Raw genomic sequence first — 26,303 nt, forward strand, 5'->3', positions numbered from 1 at the left:
ACTCTAGTAGCTTATTGTTTGAGTAAAAAAACTAAAAGCTATTTGAAAAACTAAAAGCTTATGTTGCCAGTCAGTGTCTTGAGGTAGTGTTTAGAAAATGATAGTAATTTTTTATTATTCAATTACCAATTTTACCATTTAAAATTTTAAAAATTACATTACTTATCCTCATATTTCCATATTATATATATTATGAATAATGGAATGATAACTATAAACTTATAGAAGTTAATTACATTTTTGGAAAAATATTGAAACCGGCAAAAAAAAGGATATGAAAATAAAGTAAACAAAAGATAAAAATATTACATATCTGCTTATAATTAAGTAATAAAATAAATTAATGCAACTTTTCACGAAAATAATATAGTTTAATAAGGTAACTATACACTAATACAATGTAAGACTTAGTTAAATCTTATATGACCAAAAAATTAACAATTCAATTTCTAAAAATAATACTCATTATATACATTTCGAAATAAACTAATTTATTATCCTTCCAAAACTAAACTTTAGGTAAATGGGACATAGATAGAAGGTGACAGCTATTTTTCGGAAGAGATCCAGAGAATTAAGATAGAGTGTGATGTCCCACTCTTCTAACCCCCAACCTCTAAATAAATAACTCCAAAACCAAACCTGTACTCTTCAACTTTCTTTCTTTCTGCAATCTGCATCACCGAAGAAAAAGAGAGAGAGAGATATATATATATCAATATGGCCAATTCAGATAACGTAAAATCTGAAGCGATTTTGGATCAGATGAAGCTGCATCTCGCCACCGATGCAGGCAAAAATCTCGTCAAAAAGATTGGACTCGTTTATCAATTTCGTATTGCCCCTAAGGTTACCATCGATTACGTTTTTTTAATTATTTTTATCATCGGTGTTGTTGTTTCCCTTGATTAATTCTAATTTGTGTGCTGATTTTGTAGAAACTTGGATTCGATGAGGTTGTCTATACTGTTGATCTCAAGAAAGGAGAGGTCATCAAAGGTATGCTTCCTTTTTTTCTTGCGTCAATTTTTCATGGTTCAGTAAGGGTTGTTCACGGACACCGTACAAGTTTTTTTTATGTCGTCAAATGTTATTTTCTGAATTTAGTATTTATGCACCGACAATATAATAGTTTTTTCGTTCCAGACAATGTAAGAGTTTTTTATTCAATTATTAATTGTTAATTTGTTATTGAGTCTTAAATTAAAATAATACGCATTAAACTCTATTTCAAAATGGATTAAGCCACACTATAATCCATTTTATGAGTGTGGCTAGTGTGTAGGTATTGAGTTATCTCAAATTTCAAAATAGAGTACATATATGTATGCAAATGTCTGGGATCAGGTTTCCTCACTAGTTGTATAACTAATGAAGTTTTATTCTATAATACTTTCCCTTCACTTGCATTTTAATTTAAAACGTCAAAGTATATTAGGCTTCTTATACATTTCAATCAATCATACACACACACACACAGAGACTTATCTTATGAAACCCTTCTATTGATTCTGCTATATAAACTGCTGTATTCCTGTCACGTAAACGTTAACATGGTACTACTGTGAATTGCTCTCGTTGATGAGCAATTCACAGTAGTAGAGATAGATCAGACAACCAAAATGTTCCTCTACTGTATCTAATCTTATGTTTGTTGCTTGATTTCATTTCTTCCATGACAGAATGCTTTCAATTTTGTTCATATTATAGGCTGCGTCATGTAAATGACTAGGTAGCAATAAGGTAGCTAATAAACAACCATGGCAATTTTACTTTGAACTAGATTCTTCGTCTGTACTCGTATATAATTTGGCAAAGTTTTTCTGAGTTTTCCATATAGAAAATACCTCTGGTGTTGCAATGTATGAATGGTTATTTTGTTGTGTCTATATATAGGACCATATGAAGGAGGAAAGCCCGATGCAACCTTCTCATTTAAGGATGATGACTTTGTTAAGATTTCCTTAGGGAAGCTGAATCCACAGATTGCTTTCATGAGGTTCAACCTTTCAATGGATTTTCTTTATTTCTTATTTTCCAAATCCTTTTCGATTTTCTTATTTGTCTTTGTATTCATGTCCATTCATCTGTTGCGGCGATGAATGGGTACAGGGGTGCAATGAAGATTAAGGGAAGTCTGAGTGCTGCTCAGAAGTTCACTCCGGATATCTTCCCAAAACCTTCCAAGTTGTGAGCAAATATGTCTACTACTTGCACTATGTTGGTTGAATTATGTTTGGAAGCAATCAAATAAAATATATAACATCAAAATCTGAGAACTATATCTGTAGCCAATACATTGATGATTCCTGAAGTTGTAGATGGTTCATTAGTTTAATATTGTTGTGAACTCTGTAGGATATTAAGATAATGTTCTACAAATCTATCAAAGGGTTTTTAATTTCACTATAGTTGGAACACTTCATGATGCATTATTTAGAACTACCTCTGCATTCTTTTTGCCATTAATACTTGGACCATGGCATCACTCAGCCAATCGTTGAAATAATTTTCAAACTTGCTACTTCCTGTCCGACTGCTCCGTTTCAGTAATTGAGTTTTTATGAGATTAGGGTTGTGAAAAATCGGAACTTTATACTCTGAAATTGATTTCAATCGGTTTTTCTAAATTAAAATTGCGTTGTGGCTGAGATGTCCGTTATGTGGTCTCTGTTATGGCCATAGTGCCATTCCGTTGTGTTGATTTGCTGTGATTTTGTTCATATCATTAAAATGTTTCGGTATCAGGAACAGTCAATTAGGTCTGTTGGTTAGAAAAGTAAAACAAGTATTACTCGAAGATCCACTTAAATATTTTTTGGACAAATTCTAGTGTCAACCTGACAAAGTCTATACTGTTATGTGTATATCTTGGATGTTCCTCTAGCAACTAAACTCAACCAGACAACTTTTGGGTAAGCATAATTGAACTTAGATGACTCAACTCTGCAACATAACATCAAAAGAAAAAGGGAAGTGAGCAATGTCCACAGAAATAATGTGAAATGGAATGATTTAAATTAGATCTTGTCATGTGTGGACATGTAAAAGTGACAAATATCTGTCATTTCATAACAGTTTGTTCTTCTCAGTTAAATTTTGCATACAACTATATTCCCCTAACTAGCTAACATGATGAGTTCCACTGCCAAGTGCCTACTTATACTATATTGAAGTCTCTTTCTTGTTTTGAACTCTTAGAGCCTCCAAAAGCTAATCTGAATAAATTCATCAGTGATAATGGGTAACATCAATGCAAACAATGTATTTAAACATATAATCAGTTTTTTGTTGTTCCTCCTCCCATTCTTTCCATTTTCACTCAACATTGAACCATTATCTTCACATTAGACTCATGATCTAAAGAAAGATTATTTGTGTTAACCAATTATAATAACTGATTTACAAATAACCATTTTCAGATGACAACTTGTTTTCAAATGAAAATTAGTGTGAATATTGTTGCAGTTTATGCTGACCTTTATGTAGTTGAGGTAAGTTGCAGTAATGCAAGCCAATGTTAACGTGTTCACAAACCAAAATAAAGTGCAGTATATTATTCACTCAAATACTTCTCTCCCTATACACATCCTTTCTACCATATATTTCTAACATTGTTGATGGGCACCAATATTAATGGACAAGACTATGTTCTGTGGGAGATAAAGTTAAGGAAGCACCAAAATTAGATACTAGATACATGTATATAAAACTATATAATATATATACAAATAAGTCTTGTTGATGAGCATAAATAAATCTTGTTGGGCTATATACACAAATAATACTGATGCTGCTGCAAAAGGCTGATACCCAATGATCATTTGCATGAGTAAATTCTAGTAAGTAAGAAAAGTATTTCATAAGTGTTTTTTACAATTTAACACAGCATTCACCATTTTCACCATTATGTATATGACTTTTACTATAAAATCAATTGTGTTTAAACATCATGGATAATGTGCTGGCTGACAACAAGCATTTTTCTCTTCATAAAAATGGTTACAAAAAATGACCAACAAATCAAGTGAATGTATAAACCATCATGGTAGGTGTAAATGACAGTTTGAGTCCAATACTCCAATTAATGGATTATTTAGTGTATATATTTGTGGTTAATGGTTAATCTGTTAACCATCCAATACATATGATTAATATGGATTTAGATTAGAGTAAATTCATGCATGACAAGAATCCAAAGATCAACAATAATATCTTATAATAATGTTAACAACACACTCCTTTCAATGCTATATTAAACACATTTTCTATTAATCAATGATCTCATATAGGACTCTCTAAATGGAGGTGGATTCATGTGTTCCAAGTGAAATTGATACAATGGAAATGTACTTCAATATGCCAGCAACATGTCATTCAAACTTAAAAGTACTTCAAATCTCTCACCAAAAAACAAAAGCAAAAAAATAGTACTTGAGTTCTCAAACTCCAAAACTTTCTTTGATTTGATCAAACCTCACAAATCCTTACAACAAGCTGAGGTTCAACATATCATAAGCCTATACACAATACAAAATCATTTTATTTTCTCTTCCCACCAACAAAGATGAACTGATTTTTATGTCCTCGCAAAGCACTGAGCAGAACGCAATTCATAGTCCTCTGAGTGAGATGGAGTATAATTCAATCAACCAACCATACATACAGAAATCACTAGCATTTATAAGTATGGTATAATTTGGAATAGTCCAGCTTCAGCACTATCATGTAACTGTGAAATCATCTCCAAAAGGATGAGATGTTAAGATAACTTCAGCATCACAGTGCATTAGGTTCAATAGAGAGTACTCTCAATGAGTTGAATGTGACTTTCTTCTAGCAAAGAACATCAAAATCCGAGGAAAAAATGACTTTTTCTTCTTCTTCTTTACAATTGCTGTATCCAGGGATGATCCAGTTGCATTGCTGTTTGCATGAACATAAGCCTTTGGACTAGACAAGTACTGTACAGGAATGGCTGCATTATGAGATTGGTCCAAGTTCTTTGCTTCCTTGCTCCTATCATCTAAACTAGCCTTCTGGTTTTTAATCTGGTTCACAGTTCCTTTGCTTAATTCACCGGCTTTTCTTCTTTTCTCGTGTTCAGACCTCCACTTTCTTAATTCTTGTTCTACACCTAATTTTTCTTCCTTTGCCTTCTCAGCTTTATTCATGGCAATCTTCAAAGATTCCCTTCTTTCAGACATTTCTCTATTCACTTCATTCAACTTCTTCAAGGTTTTCAATTCAGACTCCTTGGCTAACTCAATCTCCAAATTAACAGCTGCAACCCTCATATTAGCTTCCTCTTCTGCTTGATGTGCTTGTTTGCTAAGCTGATAGTACTCCTCCAAAGAAAGTGTGACGCCACTTGATGCATCGAATTCATTGTTTCTTCTAGCTGATTCACTCTCTTGCAATGCTTTAATTGCCGCGATCGCCAACCTTTCAGAAGCCCTGGCAGCTTCTATTTCCTTTTGAGCTGCAAGTAATCTACTTTTCATTGTAGTTTCTCCAGCCTTGGCTTGATCAGCCCCCTCTTTTACTTTCCGAAGCTCTTCACGAGCTGCTTGAGCAAGCAAGTTGGCCCGATTAGCCTCTTCAGCTGCTTGTTGTAGTTTCTTGGGAAGTTGTGCCATTCTCTCCCGGCCTTGTTGTTCGTTATTTAGAACCAAAGCTATTTCGGATCTAGTCTTGTCCAGTTCAGCTTCAAGAGACGCAACTGTAATAGATGCCATTCCCTCTCTTTGCCTAATGGAAGCAAGAGCTGATTTATTCTGTTCAAGTTCATCTTTTAATGATATTGCAGAAATCTTTAAGTGTTTAACTTCCGAAGTTTCTTTCTCTATGTTAAGTTTTACTTCCTCAAGTTCCTTTTTGGCTGACGCAACCGCTGCTTGTATCTCAGTCTGTGTCTTCTTCTCTGGTTCCCCTTTCGATTCTCCTTCACCACCATCGGATTTCGAGTCCGTATAAGAGTTTAGTTCAGCTTTCAAATCAAGTAGCAAGGTAGAGGCTTTGTCCAGTTTAGATTTGAGATCCTTAGCAGACTCAATTTTCTGGTTGAGTCTCTTGACTTCTTCTTCTGCCTGCTTAAGTTCCTTCTCCCAATTGAGAGAATCTTGATCTCTTGCCATGACTGTTCCTATTTGTTGTTCCTCGGCTTCCATGTGTGCAGCATGTGCAGATTCCAATAACTCCTTTGTGGAAATTAGTTCAATAGTCAAGTCTTCCACAGTCTTCTCTACTTGCTTCGATGCACCAACAACTTCTTCAGCTTTTGTCATAGCTTCATCTTTTTCAATAACTAAGGAAGCATATTCCTTGCGCAAAGCGTCGAGCTCCTCTCTCACAGATGTTAAATCCATAATCGATGCTGTATACCTTGCTTTAGCAACCTCGAGTTGCGCTTTCGCTGCAACACTAGATTCTTCGGCAATACCTTGCTCCATTTCTTCCACTCTAAGCTTCGCAAGTTCTGAGTCCTGCCTAGCCTGATGCTCTTCTGTTTCGGCCCTCTCTAGGTTAAGTTTTAGTTCTTCTATAAGTCTCTTAGTGCTGTCCAGTTCCTGCAGTACTTGGACCTTTTCTTGTTCAGAAGCCTCTGATCTTTTTCGGTACACCGGGATCTCCTCCTGCACCTTTTGTAGTTCTTGTTCTACAATCTTGCGTTTCTGTAAATTCAGAGGGGAAAAAAACTAAACTTAATTGCGGTTCGAGCAGACAAAGCTAGTATCCGTAGTGAGGAATACAAAATAGTTATCTTCCTGACTCGAAGATAAATGGCATCGGATCCATGTAGCTCTAACCAACTAGTGGGAAAATGACTTTTTGTTTTTGGTAAGTTTTGTGATAGGAACCAAGTATGGAAGACACATCATTGCATTTCAAAGATAGCAATTATTTTCACATAAGGAAGACATAAATTAGTTGAAAAGACCCAAAATATAATTCCTCCCTCATTTCTGTTTAAAATCAATTCATAAACAATGAAATCGTAAAATGCAAATCATATATGAAATGCATGTGTTGTGATTTCATTATAGTTGAGGACAATGTATTTAACTTTCAGTATCACAAAATTCTTATTTTCTTGGTGATTAGTATTAGTAACATTAGTACCAGCAGAGTATCATCATCAAAAACTTTATCCTGTTTAACATTCAAAGCTGCTAATAAGTAACTCTCCCTTAATTCTAGGTGACACACATAAAAACCAATGTAGAAAACAAATGCATTTATATCTTAGTCTTTTCATAAAAATGAGATATGGTATACAATATGCTACCATATTGGTATGAACACAGCCATCAAAACAACCTTTCATAGTTCATTGTTGTCTATTAACAACCATAACTGCAGTTAATAATGAAAACAACACCGGAGACTATAGTTCCGGTCTTTTTCTCTCTTATCATCGCAAAATTGCCAAGAGAATTATTTCCTCATCAAAGCAGTAAAGTGATAGCGTAGCACTATTTTCGAGAAAAAAATTGTAAAGAAGGTACATTTAAATTACAATGTTGATATAAAAATATGGATATATACCTCCACAGTTTGCATCCTATGAGCCTTCCAATCCACAATTCCTCCAAACTTGGAAACGGCTTCTTTGACAGATTCAAATGGAGCTGTAGTATCAATAAGGGCCTTTCGCGCAGCCATTTGCTTCGAAAGTGTAGGTAAGTCAAGTGCTCCCACTGCAACATCGGTAACCTTGGTTTGAGGTGAATCGATCTCATTCTCCAATTGTTTTGTCTCTGAAGGGGAATCCAAGAGTTTCATCTGATTATCAATATCACTGCCAGCACTGACATTAGAACCATCAACCTGATGCACCTTAAAGATATCTTCTAAACTTCCGGGTTCAAAATTTGCAGCCGCTGTTCCCTGCTGGCTTTCTTCTATTACATAATCCGTAGCGTTCGGGATTGAACTTGAAGCTGAACTATCTATGTGAACATCAGTAAACTCGGTTTCAGGTAGATTTATCTTTAGTTCTTTGAGCTCATTATGCAACTCTTTTGTTTCAGAAGATGAAGTTGAGAGTTTCATCAAATTATCAACATCACTGATAGAAGTGACAGCAAAACCATCAACCTGCTGCCCTTTAAAGATATCTTCTAAGGCTCCGGGTTCAAAATTTGCGGCTACAGTTCCCTGATGGCTTTGTTCTGTTACATGAACCATTGTAGCATTTGAGGGTGAAGCTGAATTATCTATGGGAAGATATTCACCTTGTCCTAATATTTGACCTTCATAAACATTTGGTGACATTGCTAATTCAGATAACTCAGTCACTAGCAAATGAGTCTCAAGCTCCACTACGTTATTACTAAATGTGTTGATGGATCCTTCAATGGAAGAGTGATTATCATGTGGATTTGTCACTTCAACATTTTCTTTAGGGGTTTCTGCCAATGAAATCAGTTCAGCTTCAGCACTTGTTGAAGAGGATTTTGAGTGTGCCTTGCTTTCAACATCTTCCATCTGTAAGAAGCGGTTGAGAGCGCTAAAGATATCTGGAAGACAAGTAGTAAATAAAATCCTTATATGACCGAGGTTTACGCAAATTGATTAAAAAAATGACGACTTATGTGAAACAGAACATTCCAAATTTGTATGCAACTTGATACTTATATGTGTGTATAGTTCTCCACTTACGAAGGTAAGACTGCATATATTTACCCTTACCATATCCCACTAAATGGGAGTCTCGTGCAGGGGACCATAACCCTATTTTGTGTATGTAGTTCTCCTTACAAGGAGAGTTCTTTTGCTCAAATTTAGGCTACAGAAAAAGTAATAACTCCTTTTTCCTAAACAATTAGACCTATACATTAAACCATACGTACTTGCTAACCTTTTGAAGACAAAGGTATAAGCTTTCAATTGTTAACCATATTGGGTAACTGTGGACATATTTTTCTGTTGAGGGGCACATGAATCAGTGATCATAGCTTTGCCAATTTTAGCTGGGTTGTTGAAAATTCTTCTTATATATGTATATATCAATAGATAAAAGAAAAACTAAAACTTATGGTAAAATCCAAATATGGCTAGCAAAAGCTACAAATATCATATCTTCAAACTTTGTTTCCACTCCTATAAAAGTCCATGCAATTATTCAACCATGTAGGAAAAAAATTATATCCGGCTATAGTTACAATTCATAAATACTAATCCAAAATTTTCAAGCCAGAAAACTTATGACTATATCTATATCCATGTACTAACAAAATTCTAATGATTTTTTTTACTAAAGGGCCTTAATGGATAGGGAGAAAATGAAAGTCAAAGAACAAAACATAACAAAGGATGCAGAGAGAAGAACATACCAGGAATAAGCAGAAACCAAACTAATGATTGAGAGTTAGCAGATATTAATGATCACTGTAAAGTCTGAGGAGGAAAAACAAAGGAAATTAAAATTAGCTTCTGCAAAAATAAACACAAGGAGGAAAAAAGTTTTAGCTAAAATTGGAATAGAGAAATTAACTTGAAAAGGTCAATGGTGCACAGTTAGTGGAGCCTACCTTGTTACACAAACAATACAATATCCATTTTATGCTCTTTCTTTATTATTTCTTAAAAATTTCCAATAAGGTCGTTTTGTTAAAATTAAGTCAAAAGATTGTGATGTTTTTATTCAATGTGTGTGCTACTCCTATTAGTATTATTTGTTGTGAAACACTGGGTACTACAGGAAATGTCAAGCACCATTAGATAATGTAATATTTTTTTTGGTTTCCACTGCTATCCTCACAGTACTGGAGGGTAATCCTATCCAATATCCGAGCTAAGAACATTATGTGAGGTTAACTCTCTTAATGGGTATTTTTTTCATCTACAAGAATTGAACCCAAAACCTTGCTTAAGGGGAATCAAACATGTACCACTTGGACCAACACCGGTTAGTTGATAATGTAATATTACTTGTAATAATATTAATAATAATAAGCAAATAGTGATATATTCATTGATATTATATGATTTTTATACACCATCATTACATCATTCATATTTAAAAAAATTAATGCAAATGAACGAGAGATAATATAATAATTATATATAAATATGTACACACAACATACAATAGATTTTGCAGTGTATTGTTATTATTACAGTTACAAGAGACAAAAAGTTGTTTCAAGATCATCTCATAGTAGCCACCGTGTGACCTTATCCCTTGTGAGCCAAGCCAACTAGGATATTTGAGGTGGCAGATTCAGCTTTATTTCTTTTTGTTGTTTTGTTTTTAACTTTTTCTAACCATGCTTTTCATCTTTTTATGTTTTCCAATGTAAGATGAACTTTTCTTTTCTCACACGTTACATTTACACTATTATACACGGTATGTTTTAGTCTTTTAGAATGTAACATAAAAAATTATACACGGTATGTTTTAGAATGTAACATAAAAAATTGCTAAACACATCACTTATCCTAAGTTATGGACTAATACATACACGTGAGGAGCATTGTTGTATAAGTAAATATGATATGATTGTGAATTTCACCCCAAAAAAATTGTTTTGACTTGTGAATTAAATCACATGAGAGTATAAAAAGAGAGAAGTATTAATTTTTTTATAAAAAAAAGAGCTCTATTTGCACCAGCTGGGAATCAAACTCAAGTCCACTGGTGCTTTGATGTTTACTGGTTTATGGTTTATTATATTCAAATATTCAATCAAAATTTATTTTAAGATAATAATACTATAGTGAATATAATATTTATTAAATTTCAGAGCATAGATTTTATTTGGTATGAGAACTTAATATCGAAAAATAATATTGGACAATTATTAAATTGTTTTACATTGTTTTATTATATACTACATAACTCTAGTAGGACTTGGCTTAACTCCTTCCCACCGTTAATTGGTGAAATTGCAAATAAAGATTAAAAGATACAATACATTAATGTTAATTTTAGCCTCTCAAATTTTTCTTTGTATTTTAGTTTTTACTTTAGTTGATTATTTTGGTTTTAATCTCTATTATCCATAGTACTGGAATGCGATGAGAATGAGAAATTTATAAATTTGGTGTTACATGTTAGTATATCTATCTAGTACTAGAAATGACCTACACTTATCCATGATATATCAATGCAACAATAGGTCATACACCAATTGATATGGCATGAGACATATGTGAGTCTTAATCACATTATTACTAAAAGATAAGTGAATTCTTTTAGAATATACAATGATCAAAATCTAAAAAGGGGAAGTAGATAGACTAAAACCAACGTTCCACTTGCCTAATCATCATCACCTTGAAACCAAACATCGTCATTTTATAAGATGTCAAATCCTCTTCAACATAAACAAAGTTGAAGAGAGAGACATGTTCATGAGAACCTTCATGCCTTCCACCAAACTAATTGGTGGCTATAGAGTCTTCTCTTACCTCGACCCCTTGAACCCAACCATGACATCCTTAAATGCATTGTTTTCCTTCGATTGAAACTATGTCGCGACAATTTGATCCCTAAGTTTTGGTATGGTTGAGTAAAATTATCTCTAAAGGGAAAGCAAGTTTTAGTGATACTAATGAGCAAACGATGTTTAACTTTGTAATTCGATCGCTTGATTCAAATCCTATAGACAACACTTTTTAGGATGCAATGGTCCTAAAATAGTTCAAAAATGGGTTCTATTTTCTTAGTCTCATACACCCATTTTGAAACTTGGTCTTCCCAAGCTTCTAAAATACACTGTTCTACACATTTTGTTATCCTCTAGATTTTGTTAGAAAATATTGCCGGAAGTTCTACTTTTTTTCTACTAGTGTTAAGATTTTTTCAATGAGAAGAAGCTATGTAGTTAAGTTCTGAATTATAATTACTCGTGAGAGTACTCATAATCGATTTACTCTAAGCTATGTGAGCAACTCAATTAGTTAATATATTGCACAAGTATTTGCTATTGCACTATTACTTTCCTATCTACTAGGTCTCATTGCAGAATTGCAAACCATGTAATGAAAAAAAATAGAGCTCAGAAGCACATATTTTCATCTAAGAGATGATAGTGATTGACCAACAGTCACAGAAATGCTTATTATCGTCATAGCTCTAAATATCAATGCACCAGCCGGGAATCGAACCCGGGTCTGTACCGTGGCAGGGTACTATTCTACCACTAGACCACTGGTGCTTCATGTTTAACTCATTACGATTTAATATGTAAAAATGACACTGGTCATTAGACTCCAAAAGACTATTTGAAAGAGCAAATTGTCTCATACTTTACTATTATATATAGGATATTCCTTAACTCCTTCCCATTAGCACCTCCTAAAATTTCAAACTTGTTGTCACCATTCTCTATCTTCACTCTTCCCATGCTCCATGACAATGAAAGTCCATGGTGGTTAAAGGCTTCTCATTTGGGGTCCCACAAATAATTATATAATTATACCAAATGGTTTAGATTAAGATATGGTCTAAAGAGTATAGCTTTTTTTGTAAAAAATATTGCTGATGGCTGCACAATCTTTCAATTCTACATAGTGTTTGTAAAACTAAGTAGAATATACATGCAAGTAAAGTATTTTTGATTGTTTCCTCAAAATTATTGCAGAAGGAGTTTGTTGATCAGTACAGAAGTTTTTCTCAACTTGTGGCGAAGGTTTACCCTACTGAGAATATCCCTTCTGTAGCTGAGATGAGAGACCTTTTGGCTTCCATGTAAATGTTTGTGTTTTGTTTTTTTGGTGTGCAAAAAGTCATGCTAAATGTTTGTGCATATATATTTATTTTTTCCCATCTTATTCGATGTAAAATCTTTCATTTCTTCCATTGTATGTAATTTATTTATTATTCAATGAAGTATATCCTTTTATAATACTTTTTTATCATTTCAAAATAGCATTTTCAAGCCCAACCTCCTTGCCATATTCAAGCCTTTATACATATCAAAATAACCTAATATTCTAGGTATGATAGAGCATTCTACATATATATAATTATACTGATAGTCATAGTTTATCATAGCATTGTATAAATATAAAAGTATGAGTAATTTTTTTGTGAGAACAATGAAGGTGAATAAAGGATAGAATGTCTAATTTTGAAAAGCTTGCGCGAATAATGAAACTAATATATAAGTGGTATGTGTAATTTTTAAAATTTACTCCGCAGAAACGAACTTATTTTTGGACAATCACAAACACATTGTATAACTAGTTCAATTACAAATTGACATAACAAAAATTTGCTCTTTGCAGAATTACAACAACATGACCTGTAATTTAAAAAAAAACGGAGCACAGAAGCACATATTTTCATCTAGGAGATGATAGTGATTGACCAACAAACACAGAAGTGCTAATTATCCTCATAGCACTATATAAGTTGCACCAGCCGGGAATCGAACCCGGGTCGGTACTGTGGCAGGGCACTATTCTACCACTAGACCACTGGTGCTATGATGTAAGCAATTTAAGATATAACAATTATATAGAGTATAACCGTCACTAAAACCCAAACCCAACCTAACACACTCCTTCAGTTTGAATCGATTGTAATTGGATCCAAATATGATCGGACTTTATCGAGTCTATGACTAAATTCGAGTTCAAAAATTAGACTTGTTCAATATTTAGGTTCAGGTAAGGAGCAAACATGACCTAGTCCGACCTATCCTATGATAACTCATTCATCATATATTGTATGCGTGTCTATTCAATTGTGTATAGAGTAACGATATCTTTTTAATCGAAAGTATCATTGATTATATAATTTTTCATCATATATGATATATACATGATTAGCATTATATATACACATATATCATTTCATATGTCAAATTACATATCCATAATAACATGTAATATTGAGAAGAATTTATCTAAAATGGATATGCATTATATTTAATCGAGTGTAGAGTCAGGTTCAGTTTCAAAGGTTGACCCAATTGATATTTAGAGTCAAGTTATCTTCAAATTTATGGTCAAGTTCGAGTTCAAAAAATAATCAGACCAATATTTAGGGCGAGTAAGGAACAAGTCTTACCTCACTCATGCTCATCCCTATCTCCCCTAGCAATTGAAAAAATTTCAAACTACATACTAAAAGAGATAAATCATGTATATGTGCAAATGTTGATTTTAGTTTCTCAAATTTTTCTTTAATTTTTAGTTCCTACTTTAGCTTATTGCTTTAGTCTCTCTATGATATGTCAACTCCAGAATTGATCATGTTATCAATTGATATGACATGAATTATATGTAAGTATTAACCACATTATCACTAAAGACTAAGTGAAAAATTCTAGAATATACAATGACCAAAATCCAAAATAAAATAAAATATGAAATAAAACCATAATTTAATAAATTTGTTTGGAACCAAAACATATTTAAATCATAGGAAAAATGATATCATTTTTACATCACTAATTCTAATTCAATGTGTTCCAAAAAACATATTTTATACAATTACTTTTTATAGGCAAAATTATTATTTTTTATTTTAAAGAGGAGGGGAATGAAAGCACATTTACAAGGGTTTGAAACCATTTGACAACTTTGATTAAAAAAGTAAGGGAAAGGGTAGGGATAACATTAATAGTATTATAAGCATGGGTTGATAAGATCATGCTATGCCCTCTTTTGTGAATCTTTAACACACATTTTCATCTAAGAGATGACAGTGATTGACCAACAAACACAGAAATGCTTATTATCATCACAGCTCTAAATGAGATGCACCAGCCGGGAATCGAACCCGGGTCTGTACCGTGGCAGGGTACTATTCTACCACTAGACCACTGGTGCCTCATGTTTAACTGGTTACGATTTACTATTTGCTATGAGAACTTAATATGTAAAAATGACGCTGGTCATTAGACTCCAAAAGACTATTTAAAAGAGCAAATTCTCATACTTTACTGTTATATATAGGATATTCCTTAACTCCTACCCATTAGCACCTCCTAAAAATTTCAAAGTAACAACCAAAAGAGACAATAGATACAAATATAGATAACGTTGATATTAGTCTCTAACTTTTTTAGTTTTAAGTTTTTACTTTAGTTGATTGCTTTGATTTTAGTATCTATCAATGATATGTCAACANAGACAAATGAACAATTCAAGAATATGCAAGGACTAAAATCCAAAGAAATAAAGTATATGGACTAAAACCAAAATTTGGTAAATTTTTTAAGAATGAAAGCTCACTTTCATGTAAAGTCATTTGACAACTTTAATTAAAAAATAAGTGAAATGTAAAGATAAATTTATTTGTCCTCAGCAAAATTATCAAATTTTAGTGTAAGAATAAAATTACTAGTATTATAGATATGGGTTGATAAGATCATGCTATGTCCTCTTTTGCCTATCTTTCACACATGGGATACTTGTTTTTTTACAGTTTCAGTGACTTCAAAGTATAATAAAATCACACTTTAAATGGAATAAAACATGGGTCATCATGATTCATCTACCAATTATTGGTTCTGAAAATGCATGAATCCAATGTATAAAGAAGAGTGTTATTAGTTCAGAGTGTATACAAGAAGCATATAGAGAATGTCATGTGTATAATGCAAAGGAGGAGTGACTGATTCCAAATAATCACGTAATCTTAAAATAAGGAAAATATATTAGATAATGCAAATGAGTGACTGATTTGGAGGAATAAAGTAACCTTATTTATAAAGGTTTATATATTCTTGAGAGTATTTCTTGTGAGTCATGATGTAATGATAAGATTGTTATCTCATGACTTGTAGATCATGATTTCAAATCCTAAAAACAATCTTTTTATTAACAAAGATAAGACTACATACATCTATACTTCTCAGACCCTAGTAGGTAGAAACCTTATGCACTAGGCCTTCCTCTTTTGAGAGTATGTTGTGCTTTTTTTAATAAGAATATAAGATGTGTGAGAAGACATGTTATAGTTTTATTGATGAGTTGTTACATGTTATATCTATCCCTCTCTATTCTATTCCATTTACACAAACATATTATCAGTCTTTGTCTTTCTACAACCTAATCAGTTCCATTAAATAATCTTTATTTGCTAGTGTAATCTATAGCAAATAAATCCATCAGTACATGTTAGAAACAGAATGATGCTGTGGTAATTTAGCTTAGCTACTCATAAACTTTAGTAGCAAAAAGTTTATCAAAATGAAACATGGACATAGACAGCAGAGATAATATACATAAATTGTTCAATGTGCATATTGTTTTTGTACACCATTTTTCAACCTTTATAACAGACTGTATCATGTGCTCTACATAACACACAAAAATGATGTACAAATGGTACATCATAATAATGATGTACAATAGTATACATCATAACATTTTCCTTATGATGTAATACAAATGTACACATTAATTATTAACCAAAACTAAAATTGAGGAAACTGATTTGCAGGCATCATTATCCATATACACCATAGAAAACAAAATATGGGATGAAAAGCCATGCAAAAACATTACATACTATAATGCTATAAATGTGTTCATCACATAATAGCTTGGACTTAAAAATCATCTATGATGGTTCATGTTCTAGCTGGTGCATCACATCTTCAAAATTAGTAATCATACTATACACCTAAAAACTTCAGAATTCTGATCAAATAAAAGGAAGAACTCAAGTTAGAAATCCAATTAAAAAGGTATAATGTGAGTATAAAGTACGAAAATTAAAATCCTACAATGGAGTCTAAACAGATTATGTGCAACAGAAAATCAAACTTACCTATATAATTCTGGACAATAAAAAACACATTGTATAACTAGTTCAATTACAAATTGAGATAACAAAAATTTGCTCTTTGCAGAATTACAACAACATGACCATGTAATGTAAAAACATAGAGCTCAGAAGCACATATTTTCATCTTAATGATGATTGTGATTGACCAACAAACACAGAAGTGCTATTCATCATCATAGCCCTAAATCAGATGCACCAGCCGGGAATCGAACCCGGGTCTGTACCGTGGCAGGGTACTATTCTACCACTAGACCACTGGTGCTTGATGCGTAACTCTTTACGATTTACTGTATCCTATGAGAACTTAATATGTAAAAATGACACTGGACATTTGACTCCGAAAGACTATTTAAAAGAGCAAATTGTCTCATACTTTATTATTATATAAAGGATATTCCTTAACTCCTTCCTATTTTCCTATAAGCACCTCGTAAAATTTCGAACTTTTTGTCACCATTCTCTATCTTTGTTTTTCATACAATTTCATTCCCCAATGAATGGAGGAAATCATTATTTAGACCATAAATCCAAATTTGACCATATCATGTTTGTATTAATACTTTCATGTATTCTCTAAATACCTTCATGTAGATTAATTAATCAAGTAAAATACTTGCATATTTTCCTTTAGCATTTCTCTTGACTAATTTTTTTAAAATAATGACTTTTGCTCAATAGGATTAGTAGAAAGCTACCACAAGTCATTATTTTCAATTGATTCTATCTCCTCATTAATTATATTATCCATTTTGTACTTTTTATTTCTTAGTCATTTTCTTCCACTTTCAAATATTTTCATGATCTACTTATCAATTGTTGTTATTGTGAACAAAATGGTCTTTTTCTACTTGTTCTTTATCTTCAAAGATATGGGGTGTTCTTAGTTGCTCTTCTTTTTCATCTACAAGATGATTTTCTTCTTCATGAGTGAGATAAAACCAACATTTATGGTACCTTTGAGATGATAAAATTGTAAAACTTTAGTCATAACATATGGTAACTTTAAAATGCAAGAAGTGGTAGGTAACTTAAATATCCATAGTTTGGATAATGCAAGAAGAGTCAAGGAATGTCTAGATATCTACTCTGCTGAAGTTGATCTGTTTTAGACATGCACTGATTATGATTGGAAAAGAAGACATTAATTCTATTAAACTATACAACATTTCATTCCTTATGCAATGGTACAACCCTTCCTGAGAATTTTAGTGTTTTGATGTACAAAGTTCTTGTAAAAATAACATTGTTGTTTACATCTTATGGTGTCAGTAGTTATGCACCTCTTAATAGCAATACACTTTTCATTTTATCCATGAATGCACATGCAGAAACTCAAGGAAATTAAAGAACCTCTAAAGTTGAAGGTTCATAGAACTCATCAAAATGATTGAGATCTCAATCCTAATCCTAAACAAGTCAAACTTGAATTTTTCTTGCTTGAGTTGCTTCTAAGTAGCATAGTTACATGCCTTTATTTATACAGTGTAATATATATACACTGACAGTGTAAAGATTGCATCAACCATAGTCCATTTGTATTACTTTTATTCAAGAGTCAATGATGATTGAAAATGAATGAATTATGGATGATGCAGCAACAATGCAAAAAATCCTTACACTGTCGGTGCATACATCTTTTTCACTTATATATAATATAAGAGAGGAATTAATGCAATAACCCTAAAGCAACCAATGTCAAAGCTACAATATCAAGTGCATGATATAAATAAAACAAGCACACATGCTATCATACTTAAAAGCAATTATTCAGATAAATAAGTTTTGAGTTCCTCATTAGTCACTACTCCTATAAGTCTTAACAAATAATTAAATTGAATCCCTACAATGCGACCTTGGGATGTCAAAATTCAACTCCACTCCACAATTAGGAGGGGTTCTTATGAACTCAACAGACCAAATAGGTTACAAGGGAGAGAAGTTAATTTCCTCTTTCAAGCATGAAATGCTGTAGTGACTTGTGAGAGCTAGTTACTCATGCAACGCACTTAACTCATCAGCTAACTTGCTGTTGGTAGCCTCCATAAGCAGGGTAAGCTCCATAAGCAGCAGCATATATTCTCGGGTCGTGGGGAGGCGGCAAAGCATATCCGTATCCATCATAAACAGGGCCCCCGTAATACGCTCCATTCCAGGGGCTGCCGAAATCCATCCTAAACTGCTATCAAAAGATATAACAACTCAGAGAATTATCACAAATGCATTAAATCATAGACAGCAAGAAGAAAATGCAGTACTATAGCATTTGCAATCCAACTTATTTTGAGAAATGAGACAATAAAAAATGGAAAATTTATCTATTGATTATATTAAAAATCCAGTAAACCCCTTTAGACATTTTGTTCAAAATGATTACAGCAAACTTAAGCTAAGTTGATGCAAACAGCTGGGGACTAAATCAAAACCACTTTCTTTAATTAAGCTCGGCGCAATAAATGGCAGTCCTGGTTGGACTATAGGCCCTTCATTAAACAACAATCATACGAGAGAAAGAGAGAGAAATTGCCTGCTTATTAGCTGGATTGCGGCCCCAAGAAAGGCGAACTGTTTGCTTGCCTATCGTTGTACCATTTAGCTTCTGCAAGGCTTCTTCAGCATTATTTCTGAAAAGGTTGCTCAGATAACAGTATTGTAGTGATTACACCAGACGAAGGGATTAAAAAACATGTTTGGAAATTGTGCGAAGATTCGAAACAGACAGAACTTTTACCTGTTAGCAAATTGGACAAAGCCACAACCCTTTCCGACAGGTATCTTAACAGAGACTATCTCACCATACTGGGAAAATGACTGCCTAAGATCTTCATCTGTAACATCAGGGTCGAGTCCTCCAACAAATATCTGTAATGAATCGTGGGCAAGCTATTAGAAAATAGTAACCGGTCGTTTATTTGCAAAACATAATAAAAGAATTGAAAAACACACAGTTGTGTTCGTAGAATCCGCTTCTGCTTGGTTGGATGCACCATTTGATTGGCCTCCTAAACAAGGAAAGAGACAAAATCAATACATAGCTGGTAGAGATATTTCAAACTCTTGCAGCATCATGTGATGGAAAAACAAATGAAAATAAATGAGAAATGTGATAAGAACAAATTTAAGGGATCTAAAACCAAAGACAATGGAAAATATACACCACAGTGGACAAAATTGACACTTGAGCAGGCCTCACATAAGTAGAAGTAACTACTAAGTTAAATGGTTTTTCAACTACCTGAATACTTGTTCAATAAAATCAGCAAACAGATTCAATGTTCATTTTCATTGAGTAAAATACATGATAATAATTGCCATTTCGAGTAATTTATTCATCTTAAAAAGATATGACAATTTACTTCCTTCTAAATTGAAATCATCAGTTACTCTATAAAAACTACAGTTACTGTTTATATAATGAGTGGTGAAAAATAAACTTCTCAAAGTTCATCAGTAACCTGAAGCAGAACAAAGAAATCTGAGGATAAAGATTGGTAGCCAGAATCAACTTTTTAATGCAATGTAAAATGAACTTATCTTTTTCAAATAAAAAGATTACATTTGAGATATGAGAAGCAAGTGTTGTGATTTGGCATACCTTGTTGATAGCCAGATGATTTTCTCGGAGTTGCAGCACCGATACGCATAGCCCTGCTAGAACAGTGAACACCATTCATTTCAGTCATAGCCTGGGACCTCTCATTATCATCTCCAAACCTAACGAAACCATAGCCCCTTGAACGGCCGGTATTGACATCAAAAACAACTTTTGCAGATTTAACAGAAGGATATCTAGCAGAAAATGTTTCATGCAATAAGCTATCTGTAACATCTGCAGCTAAATCTCCAACAAAAATGGATAGATCCGGAACATTATCTGAACCCTTGTCTCCGGTACTAAATGTTGCCCAGTTCAGCCGGAAAGGTTGCTCTGTATTGGGCATCAAAATTCCAGCATAATTCTGTAAAACATTCTCAGCTGTAGCATGTGAATAAAATTCCACAAATCCATAACCCTCTGATAGACAAGTATGCTTATTGCGAATAACCTTGATAGAGGAAATCTGCAAAATATACAGAGTCAGAAGCAGTAGACTATAAATTTTTACTTGGTAGCGGCATTCTAACTGAAACAACAAGTACAAGAAACATTTTCTGCTGTAACAAACAAAGCTTTTAAAATTCAAGTTTATTTTCAACAAATTGGAGTGGTAGAAAAGTAACACTTGTACCACCTTTCCAAGTTATATAATTAAACCAAATTAGTTCAGACATGTACATAAAACCAGTTAGAGTTCCCATATATTTTCATTTTAAAGAAAATCAGGTGGTGCAAACATTACCAGGTTTAAGGAAATGAACTAGCTTGGTTTTCTTTCAGAATTTAATTTTGATACACTATTCTGTTACACTATCAACCAATCATGCAGCAGAACAATGACTTTTGAGGTAGTTATTACAAAAGTTAAATATTTTAATGCATGATTGATGACCGTGTGCTAACTAAAGCTAAAACTGCATAAAGACAAACTATTTCGCTTGTTGAAAAGTTGCACTATTTCTGGCTTTTATTTGAGCTTCAAATATCACAATTTAAAATAAGAAAAAACTTCTATATTCCACTGTGACCAAAAAACATAAACACTGCAATGTGAAAAAACCTTTCTAGTATACAAGTTAAGCTCTTCTTTTATATTCCATTCTTAACAACATGAAATTAATTTCCAAAGACCATTTCAAATTAAAAAAAAACACTACCAGATACATTTTTATATACACTGAGAACACTATACATAATTCACTAAACCCAAAACACGTGAAAATCATAACTATATAAAAATACGATTTTGAATTAAATATGACATATATAAGGAGAGAGAGAAAAACATAGAACCTCTCCAGTGGAAGCAAAACAACGATGTAGATAACTTTCATCCATCCAGTGAAACAAATCACCGACCCATATAGTTTTATTCTCTCCGCTTTTAGATCCATGATGATGATGCTGTTGCTGGTGATGTGTCACGTGCGGCACATGCTGATACTGGTGGTGGTGGTAAGGCAAGTAGGGTGGCGGCGGCGCGTAAGGTTGAGGCGGCAACATGTGGTGTGGCATTACCATAGCCGGGTACTGCACCGGTAACCAATGCTGCGCCACCGCTACATGTGGCGGCGGTTGCGGTTGACGGTGTTGTTGCGGCTGGTTCTGCTGCTCCGAGTGTTGTTGTGAGGAAGAATCAGAGTCGTTGGATTGTTGCATCTTAGTTAATGAACGGTGGTGATATTCTGGGTGTTTTGCTATAAAAGAATATGAGAGAGGTTTTTCCTCGTAAATAAGGAAAGAGAGAAACGTGAAAAGGATAAAGAAGAATGGAGTGAGAGAAAGAGAAGTGAGAGAAAGAGAAGAGAGAGAAAGGTTGAATCTTGAATTTGGAAGAGAGAGAGAGAGAGAGAGAGGTAAGGGTATAAGAGAGGATGAAGGATTCTGGGGTTACGCGGTTGTTGTTATGACCGTTGGATTAGAGGATGTGGTTTTATGAGGATCGTTGGATTGAATTTGAGGATGTTTTGTTATTATTACTTTTTGTTTCTGTATCCGCCGCCACCTTTTCCTCACTCTGCTATGCTGCTGCTCCATAATTTTTTTTTTTTTGGTTTTATGATTTTTCACCTTTTTTTCCTTCTAATTTTTAATATTTTTCTAGTTGTGATTTGTTGGATGAACTAGCAAGCACACCTAAATGATCAAATTGCACATGACCTAGAGTCTAGAACAAGTTTAAGTGTAAATAGATTATGTGATATTTTGGCTCAATTAAATAGGGTTTGAACTTAAGGGGTTCCTAATCAACATTTTATGTCATATGAAGAGTTCATCTAAATCATTATAAAATTGGTCAACGTTGAGTTTAGATAAGTGATTTTCGACCATATAAAATAGAAGTTTTTTGACCTTACAACTTGAAATTGGACGAGCCAAATCTTATAAAATATTGAATATAGACATCAAAATATGATATCTAAATTGATGTTGGACTTTTTAGTTTGGTCGAATTGAGCATGTATCATAATTATATTCGAACTCCTCAATTGATTTTGACTGAATAAAATATGAGTTATTTTTTAAAGTGGTATAGTCATGGCTAAAAATTGGATAGGCCAAATCCATTAAAATGTAGGCATGGACATCAAAATATGAGACCTAAATTAATGTAGAGCTTTTTAGTTAGATGGAATTGATCCGGTTTCAAAATCCTGCATATGCTCCTAACTTCTGATTAGGGATGGCAATAAAAACCGAACCCATGGGTACCCGCTCGAACCGAACCCAAATTTAATGGAGAAAACCCGATGTGATTGGGTTCGGGTTCGGGTTTGGTATAGCAAAGACCTTAACCCGAACCCGCCCCGAAGTAAGGTAATTCAATTTAAAATTTAAATTTCTATCATTTGCCAATTGTTTTTAATTTCTAATGTTACTTTATATACTATTGGATCTTCAAACATAAAAGAAATGAACTAATACAATAGAAAATAGAAATGTTAGAGTAAAATTACACGAAAATAATATTATATTTTTCTTAATACTTTAGCATTTTCGGGGATGGTATTTTTATTTTCAACCCCGTTGAGTTTGGATTCGGGTTTTGAATTTCGAATTCGGGTTTGGGTGTGTACAAACCTGACCCGCCCCGTTGCCATTCCTACTTCTGATGTACTTTTTCACCTTCCATGTATTGAAACAGTGTTGTTTCATGGAGACCAAAGTTGCACAACATCACTCACAAAGCCAGGTTCCTTCTCATAAGGATAAAGATCATATATCCTAAATAAATGATATCTCATATCATGTCTTAAGTTAATTAGAATGTATCATTTTATTACTTTTATTTTTAATTTTTTTTATTTTATTCACATATTAAAATATGACTGACTTGAAACATGAGATATCGTTGAAGCATGATCTCATCCAAAGCACAGATGTTTGTGAACTTTGCATGTTATGTAATCCAACGATTAAAAAGAATTTGTTTATCCAACGGTAAGTCCCAAGTCAAAGCATTATTTATAACTTTATCATGAAAATTAATGTAAAGTATTTCTTCGACATGTCTTTGAATATTTCCGATAAAACATAATTAAACATGCACACAATCATCTGAATCGTAATTATATCTTTATGTATAACTTATAATAATAAATGATAATACCAGTAATTATTGCAAAAACAATAGTAATAAAAATAATTATTACGCTTAATTATTAATTTATAATTTTAAACTGCGTTTTATGACTTACAATGATTAAAATATATACTTACATCCTGTTTTTCTAACTTAGTAATACCAAATGATGAACTGCAAAAATAACTATCTCCTAAAATTATGTAGTTAGTTATTGACCAACAATGCTTAAAGCCTTAAATTATTATCTCCCTTAACCTAAATCTAATATTGTCATATTACGTTTATATTTTTTAATATTTCAAATTTTACTCCTTCGTACAACTTTTATTAATATAAGTTTTAATGTACAATATTAAATTACATGAATTAAAAAATGAGGTAGCCTTTGTCAAATTGCTAGTAATAATATTAAAAAATTAATTGATAAAAATAATACTAATAGGTAATTATAGTAAAATCGCCAAAATAAACTACCAATAGATGGTAAAATTGTAGAAGATGAAGTATTATTCATCTATTTATCTACAGTTATTGTCTTCTTCTTCTATTGATAAAGGGAAATGATACGGATAAAAAAAGGGAAATGATAGCTAGATTTCAAGTTTTCAACTTACATCATAGTATTAATAAAAATAACTGACAATTATACGGGGTGAATGAATTTTGCTCTATTTTATTATTATCAAATATTCAATTTTATCTTAACATTTCTTTAAATTAGATTCGTCTTTACCACTTATAATTCTATTAATAAAGGGAAATGATAGCTAGATTTCAAGTTTTCAACTTACATCATAGTTTAATAAAAATAACTGACGATTATACGGGGTGAATTAATTTTGCTCTATTTTATTATTATCTAATATTCAACTTTATCTTAACATTTCTTTAAATTAGATTTGTCTTTACCACTTATAATGAATTTTATATTTTTATTATGTTACATTATATGATATGTTGTTATCGCAACTTGCAACAATTTAAATGGTACGAGTAATACTTATTGGCTTAGTCACGATCAGACCGCTCTCATTAAGACGTTTTGTGGCACTGTCCGAAATATGCAAGCAGACTATCAACCCCGCTGTCCCCAGGATAAAACAGCTCATATCTCTGTTATCGAATTCTTACTACATTGTAAGAACTGATCTCAAATACACCCACCACAATATTGCTACCACTATCAATTCTCGAAATTACCACAATATGACTACATATGTCAATTCTTTTTCCACAATAGTAACTATTAGTGTCAGTTCTCGAAATGCCCACAATATGACTACATGTGCCAATTCTTTTCCCTCAATATTGATTATTACTGTCAATCTCAAAATGCACACAATATGGCTGTTTGTGTCAATTCTAAGTACCACGAAAAGAATGGGGGGGGAGTTTGCCAGAAATGCATCGGCAGAAAATATGAGGGGGAAGAAAAAGTTGAATGAAAACGCATTCAACTAGGTGCGAGTCATAATGAGGGGAGAATGCCTCTATTTATAACACGATATTTTTTCTATGTTCCTCATCTTTACAATGTGAGATTTAGGAGTTGTTTTTTCAAAAAAAATTCTACGTGGAACTTGAGAGTTTTTTAGATTTCACAGCCAAAAGTTCACATTAATGACTTCCAACAATCCCCCACTTGAAATTAAAAAACGAATTTCGAGAATGTTTGTGGTCTCAATAAGATTGTGCATAAACAAATGTGTCATACGACTTGAACCTTTGCATAGTGAATAAGATCTAGATTTTACTAGAGTAACTCGTAGTTTTGAACTCTATCTCTAGCATCAAACCACACACAACCATTTCAAAGGTGTATTATGTAAAGCTTATGCATTAAAGGTCATGCACGTCTATCCCAATATAGTGAATGCTCTAGAAATTATGCCCCAAAATTTCATAGGAAGCGGCCCCCACTTCCATATTCACGTAGGTGGGTCTATCAAGAGTACCCATATAGCCTAGGTACTCTACTCCAATTGGAGTATAGATCTCTTTAAGAGTTTAACTCATCCTTACATATGTTGCAGGAGTCGTGCTTCTCATAATTTTATAGCATGTTCATTCTCATATCACTTCACAACTTGTTATTACTCATTGAACCTATTTCTTGAGATTTCTAGTGAGTTAGGTCGAGTTACTATCATGAATGGTCATCATTCCAAGGGCAATAGTTTCATACTCTTAGAAGTATTATGAACTTTCTCTCTAGCTAGTCCTTTCGTTAAAGGATCTGCTAAGTCATTCTCAATGCGTATATGATTCACTCTAACAGCTCATGTTGAGAGTAACTCTCTAATGATGTTGTGATTTCGACGAATTTGTCGTTTCTTACCGTTATAAAAGTGGTTCTCAACTTTTGC

The 26,303-nt window shown here is 32.9% G+C and overlaps 3 protein-coding genes and 3 non-coding genes across 9 annotated transcripts; 1 reads left to right on the forward strand and 5 right to left on the reverse strand.

Moving 5' to 3' along the window:
* Nucleotides 1-641: 641 nt before the first annotated feature.
* LOC109338025 (non-specific lipid-transfer protein-like 1) lies at nucleotides 642-2,445 on the forward strand. The gene is made up of 4 exons (XM_019575153.1): nucleotides 642-849; nucleotides 939-999; nucleotides 1,897-1,999; nucleotides 2,113-2,445. The coding sequence occupies exons 1-4, from the start codon at nucleotides 721-723 to the stop codon at nucleotides 2,192-2,194; spliced, it is 375 nt and encodes a 124-aa protein (XP_019430698.1). The 5' UTR covers nucleotides 642-720; the 3' UTR covers nucleotides 2,195-2,445.
* Nucleotides 2,446-4,248: 1,803 nt separating this feature from the next.
* Nucleotides 4,249-9,472, reverse strand: LOC109338031 (protein WEAK CHLOROPLAST MOVEMENT UNDER BLUE LIGHT 1-like). 3 transcript variants are annotated; one of them, XM_019575164.1, is made up of 4 exons: nucleotides 9,339-9,472; nucleotides 8,864-8,995; nucleotides 7,549-8,522; nucleotides 4,249-6,674 (listed from the first exon to the last, which is right to left on the reverse strand). In XM_019575164.1, exons 3-4 carry the CDS (start codon nucleotides 8,488-8,490, stop codon nucleotides 4,812-4,814), a joined length of 2,805 nt encoding a protein of 934 aa, XP_019430709.1. In that variant the 5' UTR covers nucleotides 8,491-8,522; nucleotides 8,864-8,995; nucleotides 9,339-9,472; the 3' UTR covers nucleotides 4,249-4,811. The 3 variants fall into 3 exon arrangements, with proteins under 3 accessions (XP_019430709.1, XP_019430710.1, XP_019430708.1); XM_019575165.1 differs by lacking the exon at nucleotides 8,864-8,995 and having other exon boundaries at nucleotides 7,549-7,901; nucleotides 8,121-8,522; nucleotides 9,339-9,471; XM_019575163.1 differs by lacking the exon at nucleotides 8,864-8,995.
* A 2,624-nt stretch (nucleotides 9,473-12,096) lies between these two features.
* TRNAG-GCC lies at nucleotides 12,097-12,167 on the reverse strand. The gene has a single exon. It is a non-coding gene; the product is annotated as a tRNA-Gly (tRNA).
* Nucleotides 12,168-14,719: 2,552 nt separating this feature from the next.
* Nucleotides 14,720-14,790, reverse strand: TRNAG-GCC. The gene has a single exon. It is a non-coding gene; the product is annotated as a tRNA-Gly (tRNA).
* A 2,157-nt stretch (nucleotides 14,791-16,947) lies between these two features.
* Nucleotides 16,948-17,018, reverse strand: TRNAG-GCC. The gene has a single exon. It is a non-coding gene; the product is annotated as a tRNA-Gly (tRNA).
* A 1,461-nt stretch (nucleotides 17,019-18,479) lies between these two features.
* Nucleotides 18,480-22,160, reverse strand: LOC109338033 (polyadenylate-binding protein RBP47C-like). Of its 2 annotated transcripts, none has more exons than XM_019575166.1 (6): nucleotides 21,645-22,160; nucleotides 20,349-20,814; nucleotides 19,700-19,755; nucleotides 19,485-19,615; nucleotides 19,281-19,377; nucleotides 18,480-18,935 (listed from the first exon to the last, which is right to left on the reverse strand). In XM_019575166.1, the coding sequence occupies exons 1-6, from the start codon at nucleotides 22,008-22,010 to the stop codon at nucleotides 18,771-18,773; spliced, it is 1,281 nt and encodes a 426-aa protein (XP_019430711.1). In that variant the 5' UTR covers nucleotides 22,011-22,160; the 3' UTR covers nucleotides 18,480-18,770. The 2 variants fall into 2 exon arrangements, with proteins under 2 accessions (XP_019430711.1, XP_019430712.1); XM_019575167.1 differs by having other exon boundaries at nucleotides 18,480-18,932; nucleotides 21,645-22,157.
* Between the last annotated feature and the right edge of the window lie 4,143 nt (nucleotides 22,161-26,303).

Source organism: Lupinus angustifolius, unplaced genomic scaffold, assembly GCF_001865875.1.
Source record: "Lupinus angustifolius cultivar Tanjil unplaced genomic scaffold, LupAngTanjil_v1.0 Scaffold_17_6, whole genome shotgun sequence".
In the NCBI taxonomy this organism is placed as follows: domain Eukaryota; kingdom Viridiplantae; phylum Streptophyta; class Magnoliopsida; order Fabales; family Fabaceae; genus Lupinus; species Lupinus angustifolius.

Excerpts from the sequence above, each read along its gene's own strand:
- LOC109338025 (XM_019575153.1), top strand. The coding sequence starts at position 721 with ATGGCCAATTCAGATAACGTAAAATCTGAAGCGATTTTGGATCAGATG. Across the intron at positions 850-938 it reads AATTTCGTATTGCCCCTAAG|AAACTTGGATTCGATGAGGT; the intron begins GTTACCATCGAT and ends CTGATTTTGTAG. Across the intron at positions 2,000-2,112 it reads CCACAGATTGCTTTCATGAG|GGGTGCAATGAAGATTAAGG; the intron begins GTTCAACCTTTC and ends GAATGGGTACAG.
- LOC109338031 (XM_019575163.1), bottom strand. The coding sequence starts at position 8,490 with ATGGAAGATGTTGAAAGCAAGGCACACTCAAAATCCTCTTCAACAAGT. Across the intron at positions 6,675-7,548 it reads ATAGGATGCAAACTGTGGAG|AAACGCAAGATTGTAGAACA; the intron begins GTATATATCCAT and ends CTGAATTTACAG.
- LOC109338033 (XM_019575166.1), bottom strand. The coding sequence starts at position 22,010 with ATGCAACAATCCAACGACTCTGATTCTTCCTCACAACAACACTCGGAG. Across the intron at positions 20,815-21,644 it reads GTTTTGCTTCCACTGGAGAG|ATTTCCTCTATCAAGGTTAT; the intron begins GTTCTATGTTTT and ends TATATTTTGCAG. Across the intron at positions 19,756-20,348 it reads ATCATCTGGCTATCAACAAG|GAGGCCAATCAAATGGTGCA; the intron begins GTATGCCAAATC and ends TTCCTTGTTTAG.